The 24,812-nt window shown below is 19.2% G+C and overlaps 9 protein-coding genes and 1 non-coding gene across 10 annotated transcripts; 5 read left to right on the top strand and 5 right to left on the bottom strand.

Moving 5' to 3' along the window:
- Positions 1-793: 793 nt before the first annotated feature.
- Positions 794-3,394, bottom strand: HSP110c (heat shock protein 110, putative; the record flags this gene model as incomplete). Its single annotated transcript, XM_028678634.1, has 1 exon — positions 794-3,394. The coding sequence occupies one exon, from the start codon at positions 3,392-3,394 to the stop codon at positions 794-796; it is 2,601 nt and encodes an 866-aa protein (XP_028531429.1).
- Positions 3,395-6,440: 3,046 nt separating this feature from the next.
- PRELSG_0106800 (RNA helicase, putative) lies at positions 6,441-7,100 on the top strand (the record flags this gene model as incomplete). The annotated part of the gene is made up of 1 exon (XM_028678623.1): positions 6,441-7,100. The coding sequence occupies one exon, from the start codon at positions 6,441-6,443 to the stop codon at positions 7,098-7,100; it is 660 nt and encodes a 219-aa protein (XP_028531428.1).
- A 958-nt stretch (positions 7,101-8,058) lies between these two features.
- IMC1d (inner membrane complex protein 1d, putative) lies at positions 8,059-8,965 on the top strand (the record flags this gene model as incomplete). Its single annotated transcript, XM_028678612.1, has 2 exons — positions 8,059-8,094; positions 8,234-8,965. 2 exons carry the CDS (start codon positions 8,059-8,061, stop codon positions 8,963-8,965), a joined length of 768 nt encoding a protein of 255 aa, XP_028531427.1.
- A 1,081-nt stretch (positions 8,966-10,046) lies between these two features.
- Positions 10,047-12,563, top strand: PRELSG_0106600 (heat shock protein 86 family protein, putative; the record flags this gene model as incomplete). Its single annotated transcript, XM_028678601.1, has 1 exon — positions 10,047-12,563. One exon carries the CDS (start codon positions 10,047-10,049, stop codon positions 12,561-12,563), a length of 2,517 nt encoding a protein of 838 aa, XP_028531426.1.
- Positions 12,564-13,640: 1,077 nt separating this feature from the next.
- HSP90 (heat shock protein 90, putative) lies at positions 13,641-16,422 on the bottom strand (the record flags this gene model as incomplete). The annotated part of the gene is made up of 2 exons (XM_028678590.1): positions 13,641-14,447; positions 15,034-16,422. 2 exons carry the CDS (start codon positions 16,420-16,422, stop codon positions 13,641-13,643), a joined length of 2,196 nt encoding a protein of 731 aa, XP_028531425.1.
- Positions 14,570-14,854, bottom strand: PRELSG_0106500. Its single transcript, XR_003699253.1, has one exon. It is a non-coding gene; the product is annotated as a nucleolar RNA snoR36 (small nucleolar RNA).
- Positions 16,423-18,177: 1,755 nt separating the features above from the next.
- Positions 18,178-19,365, bottom strand: BUD32 (EKC/KEOPS complex subunit BUD32, putative; the record flags this gene model as incomplete). The annotated part of the gene is made up of 5 exons (XM_028678579.1): positions 18,178-18,215; positions 18,397-18,469; positions 18,559-18,627; positions 18,718-19,203; positions 19,330-19,365. The coding sequence occupies 5 exons, from the start codon at positions 19,363-19,365 to the stop codon at positions 18,178-18,180; spliced, it is 702 nt and encodes a 233-aa protein (XP_028531424.1).
- A 577-nt stretch (positions 19,366-19,942) lies between these two features.
- On the top strand, positions 19,943-22,841 carry PRELSG_0106200 (conserved Plasmodium protein, unknown function; the record flags this gene model as incomplete). The annotated part of the gene is made up of 2 exons (XM_028678568.1): positions 19,943-21,703; positions 22,071-22,841. 2 exons carry the CDS (start codon positions 19,943-19,945, stop codon positions 22,839-22,841), a joined length of 2,532 nt encoding a protein of 843 aa, XP_028531423.1.
- A 644-nt stretch (positions 22,842-23,485) lies between these two features.
- PRELSG_0106100 (DNA-directed RNA polymerase 2 8.2 kDa polypeptide, putative) lies at positions 23,486-23,695 on the top strand (the record flags this gene model as incomplete). Its single annotated transcript, XM_028678557.1, has 1 exon — positions 23,486-23,695. One exon carries the CDS (start codon positions 23,486-23,488, stop codon positions 23,693-23,695), a length of 210 nt encoding a protein of 69 aa, XP_028531422.1.
- Positions 23,696-24,061: 366 nt separating this feature from the next.
- Positions 24,062-24,376, bottom strand: PRELSG_0106000 (conserved Plasmodium protein, unknown function; the record flags this gene model as incomplete). Its single annotated transcript, XM_028678544.1, has 1 exon — positions 24,062-24,376. The coding sequence occupies one exon, from the start codon at positions 24,374-24,376 to the stop codon at positions 24,062-24,064; it is 315 nt and encodes a 104-aa protein (XP_028531421.1).
- Between the last annotated feature and the right edge of the window lie 436 nt (positions 24,377-24,812).

Here is a 24,812-nt window from a genome sequence, read left to right as displayed (position 1 = left end):
ACAAGTAAATAATTGGATCTATAATAATAATGTGGGTGAATGGGGGAGGGGGAAAAAAAAAAAAAGATATATATTTATTTTCATTCAAATTATATTATTTCTATGATTTTATGAAAAGTTGCAATTATATATTATTTTGTTTTGTATTTTGTGGGTATTTTTATAATTTTTTTTTTTTTAATAACATTACATCCTTTTTAAAGTTCAAAACAGACAGATAATAGTATATTTAATCCTATTTAGAAATCTTTTATTATTATTTATTTTTTTGTTTTTTGTTTTAGTTTTTTGTTATTTTCCTGAATATATTATAATATAAAATAAGTAATATTTTAAATTACACGAAGAATGCTGTTTTTAACTATATATAAAAAAAGGCATCAGTGCACAAAATAAATAATGTATTTATATGTATATATATATATATAACTCTTAGAAATATTGTATTTTAAATTATAAAATATGTATAATCTTATAAACTTTTTATTGTAAAGAAGGAAAAAAAAAAAAAAAAAAAGGAATGAAATAACATAAATTATGATAAAGTATGTTATAACTTTGGAGATTAATTTAAACAAAGATTCATTTTACTATTAAAAAATAATATATATAATTATTCTTATAATAATTTAATTCTTATTAATATATATATATATATATATATATATATTACTGAGAATAATCTGACAGACACAATCAATTTATATAAAAATATATATATTTTTTTTGCATAAGCAAATGCAAGAATAAAAATATATATCTAAAATTAATTAATATCATAAAAAGTATAAATTTAAATATCCGTTTCTTCAGTGCTACATGGATTGTCATTTTTAGTTGAACTATCCATTTCATCATTATTTTTCATATCTTTATTGTTTTGTTCTTGATTTTCATTAACGTTATTTTCTTCATTTTTTTGTTTTTCTTGTTCTTTTGCCATATTTTTTTCCTTTTCTCTTTCCTTTTCTCTTTCTTTCTCCTTCTTTTCTTTTTCTTTTTGTTTGGCTAATTCTTCTGCTTCTATTTTTGAAAAATATTTTTGGGCTAATTGAGTTACTTCATTAAATTCTCCTTCAATATCATTTAAAGTATAAACAGGAGGTTCATATAATTTTTTATTTTTTTCCTGTTCTTGAAGAGAATTAATAGTACCTAAAAATTTTGTAGTTTTTGTTATAATATTTTGACTTTCTTCAGATGGCCTTGCTCCACATTGAGAAATAATATTTTTTAAATGATTAATTATATTTCCTAAATTTTGTTGTTTTGATGTGTATACATCATATCTATACACTGTATCTTTGATAATATCCCTAATTTCCTCTTTTTTTTTAATAAACATATTTTTATTTTCCTCAATGTTGTCATAAAGCCAATTTTCAAAATCATCTATAGCTAATAAAATAGAATTTCTTTCTTCTTCAGTAACAAAATCTTTATACATACCATTAATACGATTTCTTGTTTCATAGATAATAGTTTCTAATTCATTTCTATGTTTTAATCTTTCTCCTTCTAGAATATCACTATGTTGCATACTTATTTCAGCTTCACTAAAATTAAAAATATCTTGTGAACTATATGATCCTTGAGCTAGTAATGTTTCAATAGGTATAGTGGTATAGCAAGTTTGTATTTTTCCTTCTTCTCCTTTTTTTAATTCTGTTTTATTAGTATCCTTTTCCTTTTCTTTATTTGTTTCAATATTTTTTTCGTTTTCTTCTTCATTCTTATTTTCATTTTCATTTTTTTGACTTTCTTCTGCTTTTTCTTCTGTTTTTTTCTTTTCTTCTTTTGCTTTTACAACAGTTTTGCTAACTGTTTGAGCTCCCAAAAAGGTAAAAGTGTCATAGTTAGAAAAGGTTGTCATTACATGAGATTCACATATTTTATCATTTTTTTCATTAATTTTTACAATACATGAACCTAATTCTTTAATACAATTAGATGGTAAATCAGGAGTATTTTCGTAATAAGCTGTTAATTTTATTTGCCCTTTTTCTGGAATAACAATTTTTTTTACTTTTTTTTTTAAAGAATCTCTTGTATATAATTTTTCTACTTTTGATTTAGAAGCATCATTTATGTTATGCCATTCTACATTAATTGGGTGAGTGATTCTTTCTATGACTTCATATTCTTTTACTTTATAATGCTTACTTATCATTGCTGCCGATAAAACACATCCTCTTGCAATGGATTCATCGGCTATCAAAGTTTTTGATAATGGTTTATGAAAATATTGCTGTAAATAATTCTGAATAAATGGAATTCTTGTAGATCCACCTAATATTTCAATTGATTGAATATCTTGTATATTCACTTTACTAATGGCTATTGCCTTATCTAATAAAGTTTGTAATTTGGATAAGAAAAAATTGTAACATAATTGTTCAAAAGTTTCCCTATTAATAGATCCTTGGCAATCGAGATCTTCATATAAGCATTCTACGTGTATAGAGGATTCATTATTTGCTGATAAAACCTTTTTTGTCTTTATTGCTGCTTCTTGTAACTTTATACGAGCTTTATTATTAATTTCGTTTCTTTCATTATTTGAAATAATATATTTATCTAATCTTCCTGTACCCATTTCACACAATTCTGATGTTTTATTTTTATAAAGTGGATTCATTTTATAAGTGTTTACGAATAAATTTGTTATGTATTTAATTAATTCATTATCTAAATTTCTTCCTCCTAAGTTTGCATCAGCAATATCACATAAAATTTCACATTTATTGGAAAAGAAACGAGCAATGCATACACATGTATTTGCATAACCAATATTTACAAAAGCTAATAAAGATCCTGTATCTTCTTTAAATTCTTTCATTCTATACATTCCATAATCTAATGCAACTGCAGTATTATCACTAATAATTCGCAATGCATTTACATTAATAATTTTCGTAGCTGCTACTAAGCATTCTTTTTGGCAATTAGTAAAAGTGGGAGGATATGACAAAACAATTTCTTTACATTCTTTTCCCATATATTTTTCTGCCATTTTTATCAAATGAGATAATAATGCAGATAATACTCTAACAGCACTAAAAACTACTTTCTCATTCTTATATTCTACTTCATAACCTAAATAATTATATTCACAAGGAACTAAATTACCATAAGCTTCGTGCATTTCTACATCTTCTTCAATATTTTTTCCTATTTTACCAATTAAATTTTTTATATTTCTGCATGTGTTATTATAATTAGATTTTAATTTGGACAATGCACTATCTCCAATCAATCTCTCTTTTTCTGTAAATCCAACTAATGTTGGGGTTAATCTTTCTGATAAATCATTTCTCACTATATTAATTGCACCCTTATTTATTGTTGCAACAACTGAATTCTCATTTCCTATATCTATTCCTAGTACTGACATGTTTTCGTTTACTTTTTTTTTTTTTTTTTAAATCTACTTAATTTTTTATGAGATGTTTTTCTTTATTTAATGCTGTATAGAATTTAAAAAACTTTTTTTCTTTTATAAATTTTACTTATATTATTTAAAATTTCCTTTTATTAAAATTTTCTTTTTTTTTATATGTTTTTTTAATTCTTCTTTTTTTATTTTATCAATAAAAATACTCAGTGATTTTTATTTTAGCCAGCTTTTAGTAATTATTTAAAATATCTTTATATTATTTTTAATCTTTAATTTTAAACTTTAAATTTATGACCAATTAAAATGTATTTATTTTATTTTTTTTTATTTTTAAATTGTAATTTTATTATTTTTTTTACTTTTACAATTTTATATTTATAATGTAAATACTTTTTCAAGTTTATTCCTGAGCATTAAATGAATACTTTTATTGATATTAAAGTTTATTCAATATTTTTATTTAATTTTTAATTACATAAAAGAAAAAAAAAAAAAATTATATATTGCTTGGAGATTTTTAAAATGAGTTATTTTTATTAAGCATGCTAAATGTTTTATTTTTAGTTCATATTTATTATGCATTAATATTTTATTAATTTAAAAAATATTTCAAATTATGCACTAAAGTATTTAATTTTAAGAGCCTTAATTATGCATTTAGAAAATACTTTCGGTTTTTTTTTTTTAAGTAGCATATTAGAACAATACATAAAAAAAATTTTTTTTTAAATAATAATAAAAAAATCATTGTAGCATATCTTTAATAATTTAGGTTTCTTTCAAGAAAATATTTTTTTCCTAACAGAAATTTTTTTTCAAGCTTAAATTTATTTCTAATAATTTTTTTTTTTTACTAGATATATTTTTATTGTGTTATATATATTGTTTTCCCTTTATAGCTTTCACTTATATATGTGATTTATAAAATAAAAAAAAGTGAAGTTATTTTATAAATGATTAATGCATAATTATTGTCTTAAAACATTATAAAAGAGAGAAAGATGTGGGATAAAGAAACAGTATATATATAAAAATATATATATTTTTTTTCTTTAGAATTTCCAAATTTTTCTTATAAAGAAATACACATAAAAATTACAAATTTAACTACTTATTCGACATATAAAAACATTTTTTTCCTTGAAAAAAAGAAAAAATTCAGTGAATAAAAAATTTTACACCGTACTATTGTGCACCTTTTTTTGTTCTCATGCACAAGGATTTTATATTGACATCTTTTAAAAAAAAAGTTAATTTATTATTTAATATAATAAACATACAACAAAAAAAAAAAAAAAAAATGAAAAAATTCATATGATATATATATGTGTATTAGCAAAATAAAAAAAGGTAACTAATTTTTATAATATTATACTTATCAAATCGACAAGTGAAAAAAATGCACATACATAACATAAAGAACAAAAAGGAATTATATAATAAATACAAAAATGAAAATTTTTTCAAAATTATAAGATTAAATAATTATGATATTTCAAAAAAAAAAAAAAAAAAAAAAATCAGTATTAATTAAATTTTTAATTGTAAGAAAGAGTTTTTTACATTAAAAAAAATATATATATATATATATATATATATATATATATATATATATATATATATATATATATATATATATATATATTTATTTATTTGTAATTTTTTGTATTTTATAACCTCAATTATGGATATTCTATATTTTATGTAATGTATATAAAACACAGTTTATTTTTTACTTCTATTTTTGTTTAATTATTTTCGATTAGACTTAAATATGTAATTCTGTTATACTATTAACTTTCTTTTACTTTATTTTTAAAAAGAGAAAATGAAGATTATACTTTTATTATTTATAAAAATTACACATATATAGATGTGTTATATTTTTTTTTTGTTTTTAGAAATTCTAATAAAGAAAAAATTGTTTTGTGAGAGTCTTAGAAATAAGTTTATGTTCTTTGTTTTATGTTCTTATTTCAATATCATAAAATTATACACAATATATCACTCTCGAATATTTTTACCAGTCAAAATGCAAAGTTATTTTTGTCTAAGATAAATAAAATTATGTTAATTTTAAAAACATGAATTTCTACATATAGTAGAATATACATTTATTTTTTATAAATTATTATTTAAAATTTTTCCATATATTTTAATAATATTGCATGTTTTATTTTTTTATTTTAGCTGAGTAAAGCAATATTTCACTGTTAACTAAAAATCGGGAATTATTTTCTTTTTTTCTAAATATTTTATATTTTAAAATATATATTTGCATATTTATATTACCATATAGTTTTTGTTTTAATACATATATTAATATTAAAAATCTATTGAAATTTATAAAATAAAAAAGTACTATTTTTTTTTACAAAAAAAACTAACAAATTCAGTAATACTTTTTTACAAATAAAATTTCTATATAGCAAATGCCTTTGCTATGATTAATATTTTTGCATAATTATAAAAAAAAATTTATTAAAAAAAAAATAGATATTTTTATAGGCTCCTTTAACAAATAAAATGCATAATTTTCTATTTTTTACAAGTGCAAAAAAAAAAAAAAAAATAGAATTTAATATTAAAAAAATAATAAAAAAAAAAAAAATTGTGTAAAGAGTATAATATTTTTATTTTTAGTTCTTAAAACCAAGAAAAAAAAAAAAAAATTACGTAAATATATATATATATATGTTTATGAATATTTTTTATAAAGAGTAATTTTCACGTAAAAGTATATTTAATTATTATATATTTTTTATAATTAAATTATTTTTTTGCATTATATGAAATACAATAAAAATAATTAACAAATAAATTTTTATAAAATTATGTAAACTGTTAATTTTTAATTTTTTTTTTTAAATATGAAAGATAATTGAAGCTCTTTTAACATAACAAAACTTTTAATTTCATTTTTATAATTATTTTTAAGTATTATAAACCTTCAATGTTACTTTTAAATATACATACTTTAAACATACAATAATTTTTGAAAATTTTGATAAAAAGGTAGTTTTAGAGATATAAATTAAGAAAAATGCCTTTATACAATAATTCATTAAAAAAGTTTAATTGCAAAGATTATTTGAAGATTTCTCTGAAAATAAATATTAATAGTATACTTAAAAGATATGTTGCTTCGCAACCTTTAGGTATCAATATCCCTGAACCTCCACCAAGAGAATTTTTGCCTAATGGAGAACCAAAAAAATATAGATTAAATCAAAGATATTATAACCATAAATATGAATGGGAAAGATGGACATTAAGACCAGCTGGAGTTTTTCATACTTATTTATATGGAGAGTTTGCAAAAGATCATAAACCTTTATTAGCATGGTTATTGCAATATCCTTTGCCATTAGCTTTTATTCCTTATTTTTTACTTGCCTTTGGATTATCTTTTACATTTCATCACGTTTCCTATATTGGTATAAAACCTAAGAGATTTACGGTAGAATGGGTAGAAGCTAATAAAGAAAGAGAAAGAGCTGAAAATACAAATCCTATTACAAGATACTTAGATAGAAGAAGAAAGGAAAGAGGACCGCATTGGATTCTCGAAGACTTTTTGCCTAGTCATCCTTGCTATTTGCATATGAGTAAATATCATCATGATACTGAACTTCTTCGAAAAAGAGAAGAAGAAGCTGCTGAACAAAGTAGTGCAAATGAAGAAGAAGATGACGAAGAATAAACGTAAAAATAAAAATATTAATAGGAATGATGAATAAGTTAGGAGTAATACGTTGTTATATGTATTTTATTAGGAAACAACGAATAGTAATAAATTAATATATATATTACTTTAATTGAAAATACTTTAATATTTTTATTGACTATTATTAAGTAAAATATTAGAAATAGTAGAACTATGTACATGTGTAACATATAAAAGTATTTAAATTTTTTTTTCATTTACTATTTTTTTTTTGTATATTTTTTTAAGATAAATTTATTATGCATTTGTTGAATTTATTTCCCATATCTGAATTGATCTACATTTTTATTCAAATTTTTTTTTTTTATATAAGTGAATAAATATATATGTTCCATGTTTTTAACTTTTTTTATTTAAATAAATATTCATAATATTAAGATAATTCTAATGTTAACATAGCTAAAAAAAAAAAAAAAAATGCATCAATATATTTTTTCTGAATTGTACATAAAAAAAAAAAAAAAGATTATATCACAAATTATCTTTTTCGGTGATTTAACTGTATACATAAATATAAATATGTGAAGTTTAATATTTAAAATATTAAAAATTTTAATTATATTAGTAATCTTTACAAAATAAATACGTAGTTTTTAAAAAAATAAAATAAATATATATACTCTTTTTTTTTTTTTTTTTGTATATATAAATTCCCATATTGTAATTTAAAAAAAAATATTTGTTTTAAAATTACACTTTATAATTTATAGAAAAATGTGTAAATATATAATATTATGCTAACACCCGCATATGTGTTTTAATATATAAAAAATTTATTTCAAATGCTACTTTTATTTAAATAATAGACACAATTTATATATATATATATATATATTTAAATTATTTACATTTTTCTAAATAAATAAAGATTCATTTAATTATATACATGTCTTTTTCATTTTAAAAGAAAAATAGTATTTTTTAATCATTATTAATGGAGCTACTACAAGATACTAATGAAATAATAAATGTAAATATTAAAAAATAAAATAAATAAAAGAATAAAAAAAAATAGTAGTAAAAAAAGATGAAATAAATAAATATGTTAGCAAATAGTTATATTAATAATTTTATTAAATTTTTTTCTTTCTTTTTTCTCTTTATATTAGAACATGATGAATGTTGAAATAAATGGAAGTGATAATTTTATTAAACAAGAAAATGATTTACATGTTAGTGTTATAAAACCATTGACGAAAAAAATTATTCATTGCACCGATACAAAAATAAATGCCTTTTATAAACCAGTTGAATTAGTTGAAGAAGTGAATTCCTATGTTAAAAAAGGAGATGAATATCTTGTGAATTTATATAAAGATCTAAAAAAGTTAGAAAAAAAAAAGGAAACGGAATTAAAAAATAAAATTACAAATCTGAAAAAATTAAATTTAAGGAATATATTTAACAGTAAAAATTCTAATAAAAAGAGTCCCCCCAAAAAAAATATATTTAAACTATTTAAAGAAGATGAAAGTATAATACCTAAAATAGAAACAGTATTTGTACCAAAATTAGAAAAAAATATTGAAGTGGTTAGTAACTTAAAAGAAAATATTAATGTTGATTATACTTATTTAGTCCCAAAACCTATAGTTATTCCTGTTGAAGTTCCTATTTTAAAATTTAGAGATCATTTTAAAATAGTCCCCATAAGGAAGAAAATAATACCAGTCATAAAATATAGTGATGATATTATATATGTTGATTGTTGTATTGAGAAACCATACATAGTTTTAGAAAATGTTATCATACCTGTTCCTTTTAATATTCCCATAGAAGAGAATAAGTATATCCACAAAGCTCCTCCTGTATTAGATAATGATCATTCAATTAAAATTTAAAGAAAAACTTTAAGGTAAAAAAAAAAAAAGAAAAAAAAGAATTATTTTATTTTTTTTTAATTTTGAAATACTTATAATTAAATAAAATTGTTATTTCTCATTATTTTACTTTTAATGTATCTACTAATTGTTCTTCTGCATAATCCAAAATTGTTGTTTAATTAGTTTAATTTTTAAATAATAGATAACATTACAGTGTATATATATAAAATACCTTTGGCTAATACTTTATTGGCATTCTTTTCTTTTGTTTTATTATATTTTTATAACAATTATCAATATTTATTTTTCTTTATTAGAATTACATAGAAATCATAAAATGATGTAATAATTTTTAATAATTATATAACTTTATAATTTTTTTTTTTTTTTTGTAATTTTTTTTTTTTATTTTATTTTATTTGTTTTTTTTTAAGAATACAACTTCACTATTAAACTAAATGTTTTTTTAAATAAAAAATTTTATCAGCTTTCTGTAAATTTTCATGCAAAACATAATAATATAGCATTTCATAAAATATATATAAATAAAAGAGCTAATATTATATTATATTATATTATATTATTTTTTTCATTTCAAAATATCTTTCATTTTTTTAAAAATGTTTAATTCTCATAAATGAATATCTAAAAAAAAAATTTATTTAAAATGAGTTGAAATTTAAATGAATAGAGAAAATAAAAGAATAGTATCATATACATTGTATAAAATGAAAATAACACGAACAAATTGAAAAAAAAAATAAAGCATAATATGTATTAATAAAAAGAAAAATTATAAAATTTAAAATGAAGTGAAACAAATTAACAAACGTAAAAATTACCTTTATAAAATTTTTATGTAGTAAATTAAATTATTTTTTTAGCTATTTCGAATATTTTAAATACTTAAAGATTATAAATATATAACTATGTTCTATAAAATTATATAATTAAATTATGTTTATATAATAAAAATTTTAATTAAACAAAAAAAAAAAAAAATGGTAAAAATAGTAAGTTACACTATAAAACAATTGTAATTTTTTTATGTATTTATATTCATAAGAAAAAAAAATTAATGAATAAATAATAATACGTAATGAAAAATAATGAATTGGATAAAAAAAAATTACCAAGTTCTTCAAGTGAGTCTGAATATTTAAGGAAGAAAAAACATAGAATGAAAAATATTAATCATAACATGAATAGTATTGATGTAAGTAAAAAAAATTATGAAAAAAACTATATAGAAATTAAGGACAAATTAAAAGAATTGAAACATAATAATAAAAGAGAAAATGGTAATTCAATGAAATATAAAAATTATTCTTTAAAAGAAAAAGAAATTTTACGTGAAGATAATATAAGAGATAAAAAAAAAATTCCTGAAAAGTTTGAAATAAAAAAAGGTAGTAGTCACAATACAAGTGACTTATTAGTAAATAGAAAAGATAAGCAAAAAATTAGAGAGGATCTGAGAAAAAAATTAGAAAAGTATAAAAGAGAAAATAAAATATGTGACAATATATATAAAAGTAGTAGTAATGATCAAAATAGCTTTAGTGATAAGGAAGCTAGTAGTAGGAGCAGTAGAAGAGAAAGTATTAGTAAAAGTATTAGCCAAAATAGAAGTACAAATACTAGTCACAGTAATAATAGCACATTAAGAAAAAGTGAAAGAAGTAATAGTGATAGGAGTATCTATAAAAAAAGAAAATACAAAAGTTATAGGAAAAGTTTTTCAAGTAGCAGCAAAGAAGATTCTAGAGATGATAGAAATATTAGAACTAAAAAAAGAAATACAAATGTAAGTAGTAAAAGCGTAAGTAGTTCATCAAGTTCATCACGAAACAGTGAAACAGAATCCTACAAAAAAAGCATTTCAAATGATGATACAGATAATTCATATAAAAAATTAAAGAGAAAAAAAAAGAATTTTTATGGTAAAGATAATAATAATTTAGATGATAAAAATAGAAAAACAAAATATAATTTCATTGAAAAGAATAACAATAATTTACATAAAAAATTTTTTATGCATGATAATAATATGATTTATAATAAAGGAAAGAATTTTAAATATCTATATAATAATATTACAGGAGAAAAAATAGAAGTAAAATATCCTAGAATTCCTTTAGGATATCATACAACTAAGGAAAGTTGGAAAAATTACACTAAATGGTTACAAAAAAAAAATAGTTACAGATTTAGTTTGAATTTTGATCAACATAAAATTTTTAGAAGATCAAGTTCCTTGTCACCAACTACTTGGGAAAAGTATGTGAACATTTCAGATGATGAAGAAAAGAAAAAAGAAAAAACTGAAGAAGTGGATGAAAAAATTGAAAAAAAAGAAAACATTCAAGAAAATGAAAAAAATAAACTGAATAATGAAGATACGAACAAAAAATTAAAGGAACATGGAAACAATACTAAGGAATTTTCTTTAGATTTTTCAACTATGTCGTCATTATCTTGTCTTGAAACAGAAAGTGTAAATGAAAAAAAAAAGAACACGAAAAAACATGATAATAAATCAAAAAGAGAAAGGAAAAATGAAAAAAAAAAAAAAAAGGAAAAAATTAAAAAACATCATATAGATAAAAAAAACAATAGAGAGTACAAATTACGTAAAGAGAAAAAAAAGAAAGAAAAAAAAAAAGAAAAAAAAAAGAAAGAAAAAAAGAAAAAGAAGCATCATAAAAAAGATGATGCTTTAGTTAAAAAGAAAGATAAAAGGAATAACAAATCACATAAAAAAAAAAAATCAAAAGATAGCAAGAAATATAATAGAAAGAATAAATCGAAATATAAAAAAAATAGAAAACATTCTAAAAGTATTGATAGAGATGAAGGAAATACATCTGATACATCAGAGCAAATATCCACATCAATGACTTCATTATCGTTTCTTAATGAAGAATATGATTTTTTAGATAAGAACTTGAATAGCAATAATAAAAATAATAAAGAATGCATTAATGAAGACAGTTGTGATTTAATCAAAGATAATAAAATAAATAAAGAGGAAGAGAAGAGAGAAGATGAAAAAGAAAATCTACCTAAAGAAAAAACAAAAGATTGTGAAGAAAATATTTTTCATAAAAACAATAGTTTAAAAATTGATGAAGGAGATATTTCTAATAAAAAAGATAAAGTTGAAGAAGAAGCATATTCTTATCATGATAAATCATCAGATAACGAAAGTATAGGGCCAAAACCATTAGATATAAATGTTAAATTAGCGAATAAACAAATTGATTATGGAATGGCCATGATGCCTGGAGAGGGTCAAGCAATAGCTCAATTTGTTCAGAAAGGAAAAAGGATTCCAAGGAGAGGAGAAGTTGGATTATCTGCTGAAGCTATTGAAAAATTTGAAAGTATTGGTTATGTTATGAGTGGATCAAGACACAAGAGAATGAATGCTATTCGTATGAGAAAAGAAAATCAAGTTTATAGTGCAGAAGAACAAAGGGCATTAGCTATGTTTAATTATGAAGAAAGAACCAATAGAGAAAATGCTTTAATTAATGATTTGAAAGAAATATTAAGAAAACAAAATGAAACTATATTAAATGAGACATTAAATAAAAATAAAAATGATAACTAATTTTTTTAAAATTTAGGAAATTATTTTATATATATACCTTTTTACTTTAGTGCATATATATATATATATATATATATTTTTTTTTTGTTTTTATATAATATAAAATTCATTATAGAAAAAATATTAAAAAAAGAATTTATTTGCTAATTTTAATTTTAAATGATTTTATTTTCAACAAAATTTTTCGTCTGAAAAAAAATAATATTAATTTAAGTTAGAAAAATTTCTTTAAAAAGTTCATTAAAAGCAAGAAAATACAAATTAAAACTTTTATATTGTTAACAAAAAAAAAAAAGAAAAGAGTTTTAAATTTTCTTTTGATTTCTTTGTAAATATTAAACTTGAGAATAATTTTAATTAAGGAAAAATAGAAAAATTAAAATAATACTTTTTATAAAAAATGAAAAAAAAAACATGCAGACTAGTAGAATTTACAAACATTCGTTAAAAGGAAAAATTATAGTAAAGTTATTGATTTGTAAAACTTTTCAATAATTACATATCTTCAAAATATTGAAATAAAGGAATAATTCATATATGGATACGCAAATTATAACAAAGTAAAAGGTATTTCTATAAATATATAATGTATCTTATATTTTTTTCATAATTATATAAATTATAGAATATCACAATTTTTTATAGTTAAGAACAATTCCACTTTTGGTGTAGAATTTTAATTTTTTAAAAATTCATTTGTTTTTAAATTCTGTTTTAATTTAATGTATGCTTTATGAAATATTTCTAATATCTTTTAATTTTAAATAAATGTGATAAAAAAAAGATATTCAAATAAAATATTGAAAAAATAAAAGTTATTTTATATAATTCATAAAAAAAAAAGAAAAATAATAAATTTTTAAATAAAATTGAATTTCTTATTTATATATATATATTTTCTATTCTCTTTTTTTTTTTCTTTTTTTTTTAGTTTTTAATTAATACATAATGTATAATATATATATATATAAAAGTACGAAAAATCATATTCTTGTTTTGCTTCTTTTTATTTTAATATATATTTTTTTAATTTTTTTTTTTTTTTTTTTTGCAAGAATATTATATATATTAAAAGATTTAGTCAACTTCTTCCATTTTTGAATCAGTTCCTTCAACATTTTCTTCAAGTGGTGGTAATTCAATATCATTATTTTCTTCCTCATCAATTGATAGTCCTAATTTAATCATTCTATGTATTCTTTTAGAGAAGATTGTTGGTTCTTCGAGAGCAAAACCAGATGTTAATAATGAAGTATCAAACAATAACCATATTAAGTCTTTTACAGTTTTGTCTGATTTATCTGCATCAGCTTTTTGTTTTAATGCAGAAATAATTGGGTGACGAGCGTTAATTTCCATTATTTTTTTTGATAACATGTAACTAGTCATAGAATTATCTCTTAATGCTTGTGCTTTCATAATTCTTTCCATATTTGCTGACCATCCAAATTCAGATGTGACTAAAACACATGGAGAATCTGTTATTCTTTGACCAACAACAACTTTTTCTACTTTCTCATGTAATACGTCTTTTATAACTTTACATAATCCTTCATATTCTGCTTTCAATGTTTCAAAATCTTTCTTTGCTTCATCTGAATCATCAAAATCTAAACCTTCTTTAGTACAACATTTCAATTTTTTACCATCGAAGTCTTTTAATTGTTGTACAGCATATTCATCAATTGGATCAACCATATAAATAACTTCATAACCTTTTTTAGTTAAAGCCTCTAAAAATGGAGAATTGGCTACTGCAGTAATAGATTCTCCTGTTATGTAGTAGATATCTTTTTGATTTTCTTTCATTCTATCTACATATTCTTTTAATCCAATCATTTCATCACCTGATTTTGATGTTTGGAATCTGAGTAATTCAGTTATCTAAAAATAAAAAAAAAAATAAAATTCATTTTTTTTTTATATATTTTGCAATATATGTAATACTTTATATAATAAAATGATTTCTTCTTTCTTTTAATATGGATGAATATGTATATATTTGTTTCGCTTTTATGACTCAATGCATTTAATTATCATGGTAATAAATATTGCCGTCTTATTTATTCATTTATAAATAATAATAAATATATATTAAATGTAAAATAATATAAACATTTATTATATTTATAAATAAATAAACAATAAATGCATGCTAAGGTGATAAGCGACTAAAACAACTAACTTATTTTTTTTTAATTATTTAAAATATAACATTTCAAATAATTATAAATTAATTATTTTAATATTATTTTCCCAAATCGTCTGAACATTTATGCTTAAATTGCATACATGTAATTAAAATTTGGAATATAAATATACTTCTTTTTATATAAATATTATATTTGTATACGATTTTAGATAATATATAATATATATATATATTTTTTTTTTTTCTTGACTCTCTCTCTCTATATATATATATATTAGTGTACACAATTTTAATAAATTAATTGTATGCTTTTATTACCTTTGCTCTGTTAGCATTATCTTCATGAATTCCTAATTTAAGATTTTTGCTGAATTGTTCATAAAACTTTTTATAATTTTCTTTGTTTTCTGCTAATTCAGAGAACATATCTAAACATTTCTTAATAAGATTTTTTTTAATAACTTTTAAAATTTTATTTTGTTGTAATGATTCTCTTGAAATATTAAGTGGTAAATCTTCAGAGTCGACAACACCTTTAACAAAGTTGAGCCATTCTGGAATAATTTCTTCACAGTCATCCATAATGAAAACTCTTCTAACATATAATTTAATGTTATTTCTTTTTTTTCTATTTTCAAACATATCAAAAGGTGCTCTTTTTGGAATAAATAACAATGCTTTAAATTCCAATTGACCTTCTACAGAAAAATGTTTGACAGCTAAGTGATCTTCCCAATCGTTTGTTAATGATTTATAGAAACTTGCATATTCTTCATTAGTAACTTCTTCAGGTTTTCTCATCCATAATGGTTTCTGTTTGTTTAATTCTTCCCATTCATGTTCAACTGTATGTACTTTTTTTTTTTTTTTTTCTTTTTTTTTTTTTTCTGCTTTTTCCAATTCTTCAGTAACATCTTCTACTTTTGGGTGATCAGTTTTATCTTCTTCATTATCTTCTTTTTTCTCTTTGTCTTCTTCTGTTTCTTCTTTTTTTTCTTTATCTTCTTCATTTTCATCTTTTTTCTTTTCTACATCTTCTTCATCTTCAGATGCAGTTATTTCTTTTTCGTTTTGTCTTTCACAGTACAATTTAATTGGAAAAGAAATGAATTCAGAATGCTTTTTAACTAAATCTTTAATTCTTTTTTCTTCTAAATATTCTAATTGATCCTCTTTTAAATGTAATATTATTTTTGTTCCTCTTCCGATCTTTTCATTAGTTTCATCTTTCGTAACAGTAAAAGATCCACCTGCTGCTGATTCCCAAACATACTGTTCATCGTCGTTATTTTTTGAAATAACTACAACATGATCAGCAACTAAATAAGCTGAGTAAAAACCAACACCAAATTGACCAATCATAGAAATATCTCCACTAGCTTGAATGGCCTCCATGAAGGCTTTAGTTCCTGATCTAGCGATTGTACCTAAATTATTAATTAAATCATTCTTAGTCATACCGATACCTGAATCTTCAATAGTTAAAGTATTATTTGTTTTATCTGGAATAATTCGAATAAAAAATTCGGGTTCTGCTGATAGTTTTTGAGGATCAGTTATAGCTTCATATCTGATTTTATCAAGAGCATCACTAGCATTGCTAATAAGTTCTCTTAGAAAAATTTCTTTATTGCTATAAAAAGTATTAATGATTAAACTCATTAATTGCCTTATATCGGCATTGAATGCAAATGTTTCTTTTGACATTTTGTATAAAAAAATAAAAAAATTAATAAAATAAGAAAATAGTTAACTACTTATTAAAAGTATTGTGTATTATATATATAAATATATATATATATATACAATTATATTAATGTATATAAAGATACTAAATTTTTATTAATATAAAAGGATAAAAAAAAAAAAAGAGAAACATATATTTTAAATATTTTCTGTTCGTTTAAGTTGACTTAATTTTAAAAAATTTTAAAATAATTCCTTATTTGAAATTAATAAAATTTTTTGTATGAGAAATTTTTTGTGAAACATGAAATTTAAAAATAATTTTTTTTTTTTTTTTTATTTTAATTTTATTTAATTTTTTTTTTTTTTTTTTTTTGATCATGCAGAAATTACTACAAAATTATGTTTACAAATACTGAATACAATATATCAATGGCCCCATCACGCGGGGCCATTTTTTTTTTTTCGTTTAACATGCTCATTAAAAAATAATAAAATTTATATATATATTAATATTTAAGTAATTTAATTACTTTTTAAAAATTAAAATTTTCCCTAACATTATAAGATAAAAATGAATAAAATATTTTTTAATGAGATAATGTGATTATTTTCTATAACCAATAGAATAATTTATGCTTCTAATACTGAATAACGAACCCATCGCATATATATGCTTCTTATTATGCATATAAATTATATGTATTTTTTTTTGTTTCATACAAATTTTTTAAATAAAGCTTGCGCCCCATCAAAATCAAAATTAAAATAAATTTTATATAAAAAGATTCTAAAAATAAAAAAATATACATGCATATAAGATATGCATACAAGAAATGTTATTATAGATATTTTATTATGAATATATTTTTTTACATCTTTTTTTTATATATAGATTAAAATAGTAAAAAAAAATTTTTTTTTCTTTAATAAGATTTATGTTTAAATAAAATATATTAACAATTTATAAGTTATTTCACAGTTCCATACTTATTATTATATTTTTCACTTTTTTTTTTTTTTATGTAGATTTATGAAATTTTATAGATAAATGGAAATGAAATTATGTATTTTACCTATGCTTCAATAAAATTACATACATATATATATAATATTATCGAAAACAAAGACATAATTATATTTAAGAGAGACTACTAGGTTTTTTTTTTTTTTTTTTTTTTATATATTTATAAAAAAAAAAACCATAACCTATTTTATATATTTAAATAAAAAAAATATGTAGTTTTATAATTTCTTTAAAATACTTATTTGAAAGTTTTGATGTAATATACTTTTTTATATGAACAAAATATAGTAAATTGCATTTCTTTTTTTTTTTCTGTCGTTTTGTTATACTCTCGATATACAAATAGGTCTTTTCTTCATTCTTTTAATTTCAAGAAGGAATTATGTACCATTAATGGAAAGTTAAATTTTAAGAATCAAAAGAATATTAAATTTTTTTCTTTTGCTTTTTTATAATATAGTTAATATCAACTTGGGTATCATCATACACAACATTTAATAAAAAAATTAAATAAAATAAAAGAGAAAATATTATTAAAAAAAAATGGCATATAAAGATGCTTTAAAAAAAAAATTAAAAAATGTATAAAGTCCATTTAAAAAATTGTTAAAAATATAAAAAGGGTTATTTTTTATATTAATTATATAAAAAAAATGGATATTATTGAAATGTTTTCTTTGAAAATATATACATTTATTATATATGTCTTTAGTATATTTTAAATAAACATTTAAATAAAAATATGATTGTTATCCAACCATTGGTCTTTTTCTTCCTCTTTGTTTAACTAAAGAAAAGAAAAAAATAAAATGCTTTTATGTATGGAGAATATAATAATAAAGTATTTAAATATTATGATATTATATATTAAATATATTAATTTATTAAAAGCAAAAAAAGTAAAAATTTGAGTGTTTCGAATTATATATATTTTAGCTTTTTTTTATTTGTTTTAATTGTAAACAAACCTATTTCAAGCTTTTTAATAATCTCGTTGAAGTTATTTGATTTTATTTCATAACCTAGTAGGATATCTTTTTCCTATTTTTTTTAAAATTTATTAGAAAAAAAGATGAGCAAAGAATTTATTGTATATATATATATATATATAATGTAATATATTTTATTACCAATAATGAAAATTCACTGTGAAAACTTTTAATAGCTTTTAAAAGAACAAACAAATCAACAGCCTTATCCTATATATATTACATAATAATTATTTATTAATGTAAAATTTTATTTATTTTATTTAAATTTATATATATATATATATATATATATATTACTTCAACAGATGCTGATAAGAAAGATAGTCCAAAATCTATTACACATAATTTTATTTTATCAAGATCATTAAATTCATAAATTGAGTTATTTGAATAATCATAAATTTTATTTTGATTAATATAAGAATTCCTTAAAATTAAATTAGAGGTAGTAAAATCTCCATGTATTACATTTCCGTTATGTATTTTTGCTAAAATCATACCTATACATTTTGCAATATTTGCTTCATATTGTTTTATATTTTTTAAAATATTATTGATTGTGCACCCTTTTACGTATTCAAAATATAAACTTTTTTCTTTTACATCAACAAAATAAAGAAATGGAATATCAATATTTAAGCAAGCTAATTTTTTTGTAAACTTTATTTCATTAGATATTCTTAATTTTCTAATTTTTGCGTCTATTTTTCTATGCCTATAGAATTTTCTATAAATTACCTTTTTAACTGCTTCTTTTCCAATAAAATCACATTTGTATATTCTCTAAAAGAATAAAAAAAGGAAAATTATACAATTCTTATAAATAAGAAAATTATATATTAATTTTAAAAAGTAATAAATGATTAAATTCTATAAATAGTAATAAAAACAAAATTTTTTTTTTTTTACAGCATCAGATCCTGATGATATTAAAACACAATCCATTATATTCTTATTATTTTTATATATTTTACTAATGATAATACTTTTATTTTTTTTCAATTTTTTGTAATTTTTAATTACATCTATTATTACATTTTTTTTTTTTTATTGTCTCCTCTTATAACTAATTGTTACAATATAAATCTTTAATTTAGTTATTCTTTTGTTTCTTTTAAAGTAAAATAATATTTTATATTTTAATTTTATAACTCTACTAAAGAATGTGCAAAAAATACTAAATTTTTATGTTATTAAAGTTAATTTTTTAAAATCTCATAATAATTTATTTCCTTAAAATATTTATTTTACATAAATTACAAAAAGAAATATATAAGTCAATTAAATATATAAAAAACATATATTTCTTTTGTTATATATTGAGAAAATTTTCTCTTAAGAGTTAATGATAATTTTATAAATATCAGTTTTCTTTTAAAAAATATAAAAAAAAAAAAAAAAAAAAAAGATATATAATACTGAAAATTTTTCCCTTGATATATAGAATGTAAATAATTATTGATAAATAATAATATATTTATAAATTTAAAAAAAATTTTTTTTTATATGTTTATTATATAAAATGAATATTACAATTAAAGAGAGTTTAGAACATGTTTGTGATGTTTTTAATTACTTTGGAATTGAATATATCACAGCTGAATTATTAAGAAGAGGGAAAAATGATAAAAAAGTGAAAAGAAGAAAAGTTATTATTAAATATTGTTTTTTAATAAATGATTTATGCCTTTTATATTGTTTTGAATTTAAAAGAAAATTTAAGCCTACTTACAATGAATATATAAAAAAAGAAATTTTAAAAGTAGAAGAAAAGTTTATAAAAAATAACAAAAGAAAAAATGATATGAATGAAAAAAAAGAGGATATAGAAGGTTTAGAAGATGATGATGAAGAATATTTTTATGAAGAATTAGATGAAGATGTAAACTACTTTGAAGATTTTTATATAATATCGCCTTTAGTAATAATTTTATTAGAGTATTTTCAATATCCTAGATTATATCATTTGATTAAATGCAATTTTCAAATGGCAAAAGAATTATTATTATGCATTGGTTTTTTAATTGATAGTATAAAATTATTTGAGAATTTTGACAAAAGGCAACCATTTTATGAAAAATTTTTCCAGAATCTTTGCAATAATAAAAAAAATATACATAAATCAACAGAAAAGGTGGATGAACATAATAATGAAGAATACGAATTTTATCATTTTATAAATGAAGCAATGCTTTTGCTTTCTAACAGGCCTTATGATTTGGAAGTTTTTGAATGCAAATATTTTTATAACTTTTTACAAAAATTAAAAAAGAAAAAAGATATTGATGAAGATCAAATGGCTAATGCAGAAGAAAAAAAAAAGAATAAAAAGGAGTATGAACAAAAAGAGGAAAATTTAGCATTAAAAAAAAAAAAAAAAAGAGAAATAGAAGAAGAAAAAGAACATAATGATGATGAGGGAGAGAAAGAAGAAAATTTTAATTTAGATGAATACATACATTACGATTACTCCAAGTATCAAGAAAATTTTTTAAAATTTTACAGTAATAAAAAATATAATGATGAAAATGACTTATATTTTGATCACAATAATAATATATATTTAGTGGATATTACAAGAAATATTAATAAAAATTGCAGTAAATTGATACAATTGCAAAATAAAATATCATTAAATTTAAGCAAATTACAAAATTATGACAAAACTAGATTAATGCTATTTCATAAGTTTAGTGAACTAATAAGTACATTTACCGAACCTCACAACGCTGTTATTAATTTAAATAATGTAAAAGAAAATTATAAATTAGACAAACTGCATAATGGTAGAAAAATTGATTTATCCAATAATATTTTATTTTCTGTTATTACTGATAATGAAAAAGAAATAAAAAATGTAGAAAGTAAAAAATTACATAATATGATAAATAATAACAATAATAATAAAAAAAATAGTTTTAATAGGCAGACGTCTAGTTCGTCCGATTATATAGAATTTTTAGATAATATAAATTATGATTTTTTAAATGATAAAATAACAATAAATGAATTCTATGTTTTAAATGACATCTCTTTATATAATAAAGTTATTCATATTTATAAAAATGGAATAGATTTTTTTCATTTTGAACAATTAAGGGCAGTTTTTTGGATATGGATTCAATCTATTTTTTCAGAAACCTTAGTTTTAAATGAAAGAATAGAAAAGTCTAACGAAGACAAAGCTGATATAAATTTTTATGATATAAATAATAATAAATTTTTTTACGATAACATTGAATACAGAAAAAATGATGATAATTTGCATCTTCATGTTTTAAGTGTAACATAATTAGTTTAAATTTTAAAATGCAAGAAACTTCAATAATATTATATATATTTAGCTAAACAAAAAAAATTTTTTTATTTATAGATTTTTATTTTATTATTTTTATGTTGATACTTTTTAATAATTTTTTAGTAATTATTTTTTTTGTATATTCTAAAATTTTGATATTCGCTTATTAATTCATTATTTTAATGTTTCATTTTTTTTTTTTGTTGATAAAATTTAGAATTATTTTATACTTTATTAAAAGGAACGCACTTATATGCGTTTATTTATTTTTACAACTTGTTTAGTCTAATAGAAAAATTTGCGTTGCATATAATAAAATAAAAAATAATTTTTTTTTTTTTTCTTTAAATAGGATTTAAACGATTTTGAAAAAAATTACAAATTATTAAAAGAATACTTAATGCATAAAGGATGTACTACTGGCTATAATAAAATTTCAAGAAATGAAAAAGATTTATATACAAATAAATTTAATAGTATTACGAAATATGTAAATAATTTACACATCGAATTTGAGGCTTTTTATAATTATAAAAAAAAATCCAAAAACTTAAATAATGAAGTATTTATTGAATTTTTAGAAGAGAAAAAAAAAAACATGGTAATTAATTCTAACGTAGAGAGAGAAGATTATACAAATTTAGCTAATATTGTAAATAAACACTTAATAAGTATTGATAAAATATTAAAATATCAGCCAATTTTAGACTTCAGTCAGATAGTTGAAGGTATAAAGCAACAAAATTTTATTAGAACAATTGTTGATATAAATAAAATAGAGCTAAATGACTGGAATAATATGTATGCTTATCATAAAAAAGAAAAACACAAAAATAATAAACAGAATATAGATTCTCCTGGTAGTAACTATATAATTAATTTAATGTCTAATTCAAATTATAGGATAAATGAAAAACCGTCAACTTATGCATCAACTATATTTAAATATTCAGATCAATTTATATCTAACAATGATATATATACTTTTTCTGATAATATTCACAAAAAAAATGAAGAATATTCAGATTTTGTAAAAAATAAACTAGATATATGTACACATAATTTTTATCATATTCTTCGTAAAGTGGAAAAATATATGAATTGTGTTACTTACAATCTTTAAATAAGAAAAAATATGTATCTTTATTTAAATTATTAGTAAAATTAAAGTTGTTTTTCTCTTTTTTTTTTTTTTTTTTTTTTACAATATTTAAAGTGATATAAAATTGCTCTTAGAATTATTTTCTTTATTACAAAAACATTTTTAATTGAAAATAAATGCTTAAGAAATATATTTTTTTTTTTTTATTCATTTTTTTTTTAGTATTTTTTGTTTAATTTGTACTAAATTTTTAATTCACTGAAAAAAAAAAAAAAAAAAAAAAAAAAATCGAAGTATGCATTTACTACATTTTTTTATTTAAATTTTAAACTTTTCATAAATTATCTTAAATTGAAATAAATTAGATAAATCATTTGAATATATTTTTTTATTTTTTTTTTCTATGAAAGTTTTATCTTTTTTAATTAAGTATAAATATCACTAAAAAAAATATATTATAATTTTTCAAAATAACATTATAAGATAAATTGCTTAATATTTTAAAAAAAATGAAATAAATATATGTTATGAAAAATCCATTTAAAAAAAATTTTTTAAATTAATATTTTTACATTTTTAATTAAGATTATTAATCCTTTTAATTTTTTATTTTTCTTTTATCCTTTTTTTTTTTCCTTTTCTATTATTTGATAAAAGAAGAAAAAATGATAATACCAGTTCGTTGTTTTACCTGTGGTAAACTAATTGGTAACCTTTGGAATGTTTATGAAAAAAAATTAGAAGAAGGTATGTCGAAGTCTGATGCATTGGATGAACTAAATTTATATAGATACTGTTGTAGAAGAATGATATTAACTCATGCTGATATGATGGATAAATTATTATCTTATAATATATATGAAAGAAAATTGTAGTTACATTATCTGATAATTTATTAATATTACTCAAAAAAAAAAAAAAGAAAAAAAAAAAAAAAAAAAAAAATATGTTACAAAAATTTTCAGAAAAAATTAATATTTAGTATTTTAATTAGAAGTGAAATTTTATGCATTAATAATTTCATTGAAAAACAGAAACAAAAAATAAAATAATGTTCAATTGAAGAAAGGGTAATTAACCCATAAAAGCATAAAAATTATTATGCAATGATATTATTTATAAAAAAAAATTTTCATAAAATTATAATGTAAAAAATTAAATACATATATATAATACATGGTAAAATAATAGTTTATTCTCTTGTAATCATTATAATACTGAGATTTTTTTTTTTTTAACATTCAATCAATATAATTAACATCTATATGTATGATTGACGACTTTTCTTTAATTATATCTATAACTGAAAGTGGATCAAGCATAATATTATTATTGTAAGCTAAATTAATTTGATTATATGGTTTTTGTAATTTTCTAGATAATATTAATTTTAAATAACCAACTTCTATACTGGCTTCTTCATGCATAACTACTGTGTTACCACATGGCAGATGAAAATTTATTTGAATTTGATTTTCCAATTCTACTTTTTTTTTTTCTTTTTCTATATTTTCTTCTTTTAAAGGAAAGACAATGCCTTTAGAAATTTCATCCATCTGTGCAACTATTATTATATTTGTGTCTTTTTCTATATTTTAAAACTTTTTTTTTCTATTTTTTTACTATTTTATTTTATTTTATTTTAATTTTATTTTATTTATTTATTTATTTTATTTTATTTTTTTTTTTTTTTGCTTTATAAAAATTGAAACCTTTTTAATTTTTTCTGTTTTAAATTTTATATTATTATATAATTTTATTGAAAATAAAATTTTTTTTTTTACTGGTTATAAAAATGTGCTATATATATATATATGCTTATTATATTTTTATAAATATTCTGATTAACTAGTATAAAGAAATAATTTCTTATTTTTTCTCTTTTAAATTAAAATCATGTAATTACTTTTTTTTAAAAAATACTTTTAAAAGAATGTTTCTTATTTTTTTTTTAAATATTCAATAATATTGTATAACAATATGTAATTAAAA

The sequence above is a fragment of the Plasmodium relictum genome (assembly GCF_900005765.1).
Source record: "Plasmodium relictum strain SGS1 genome assembly, chromosome: 1".
Taxonomy (NCBI): domain Eukaryota; phylum Apicomplexa; class Aconoidasida; order Haemosporida; family Plasmodiidae; genus Plasmodium; species Plasmodium relictum.
This window is presented reverse-complemented; position numbering and strand designations above follow the sequence as displayed.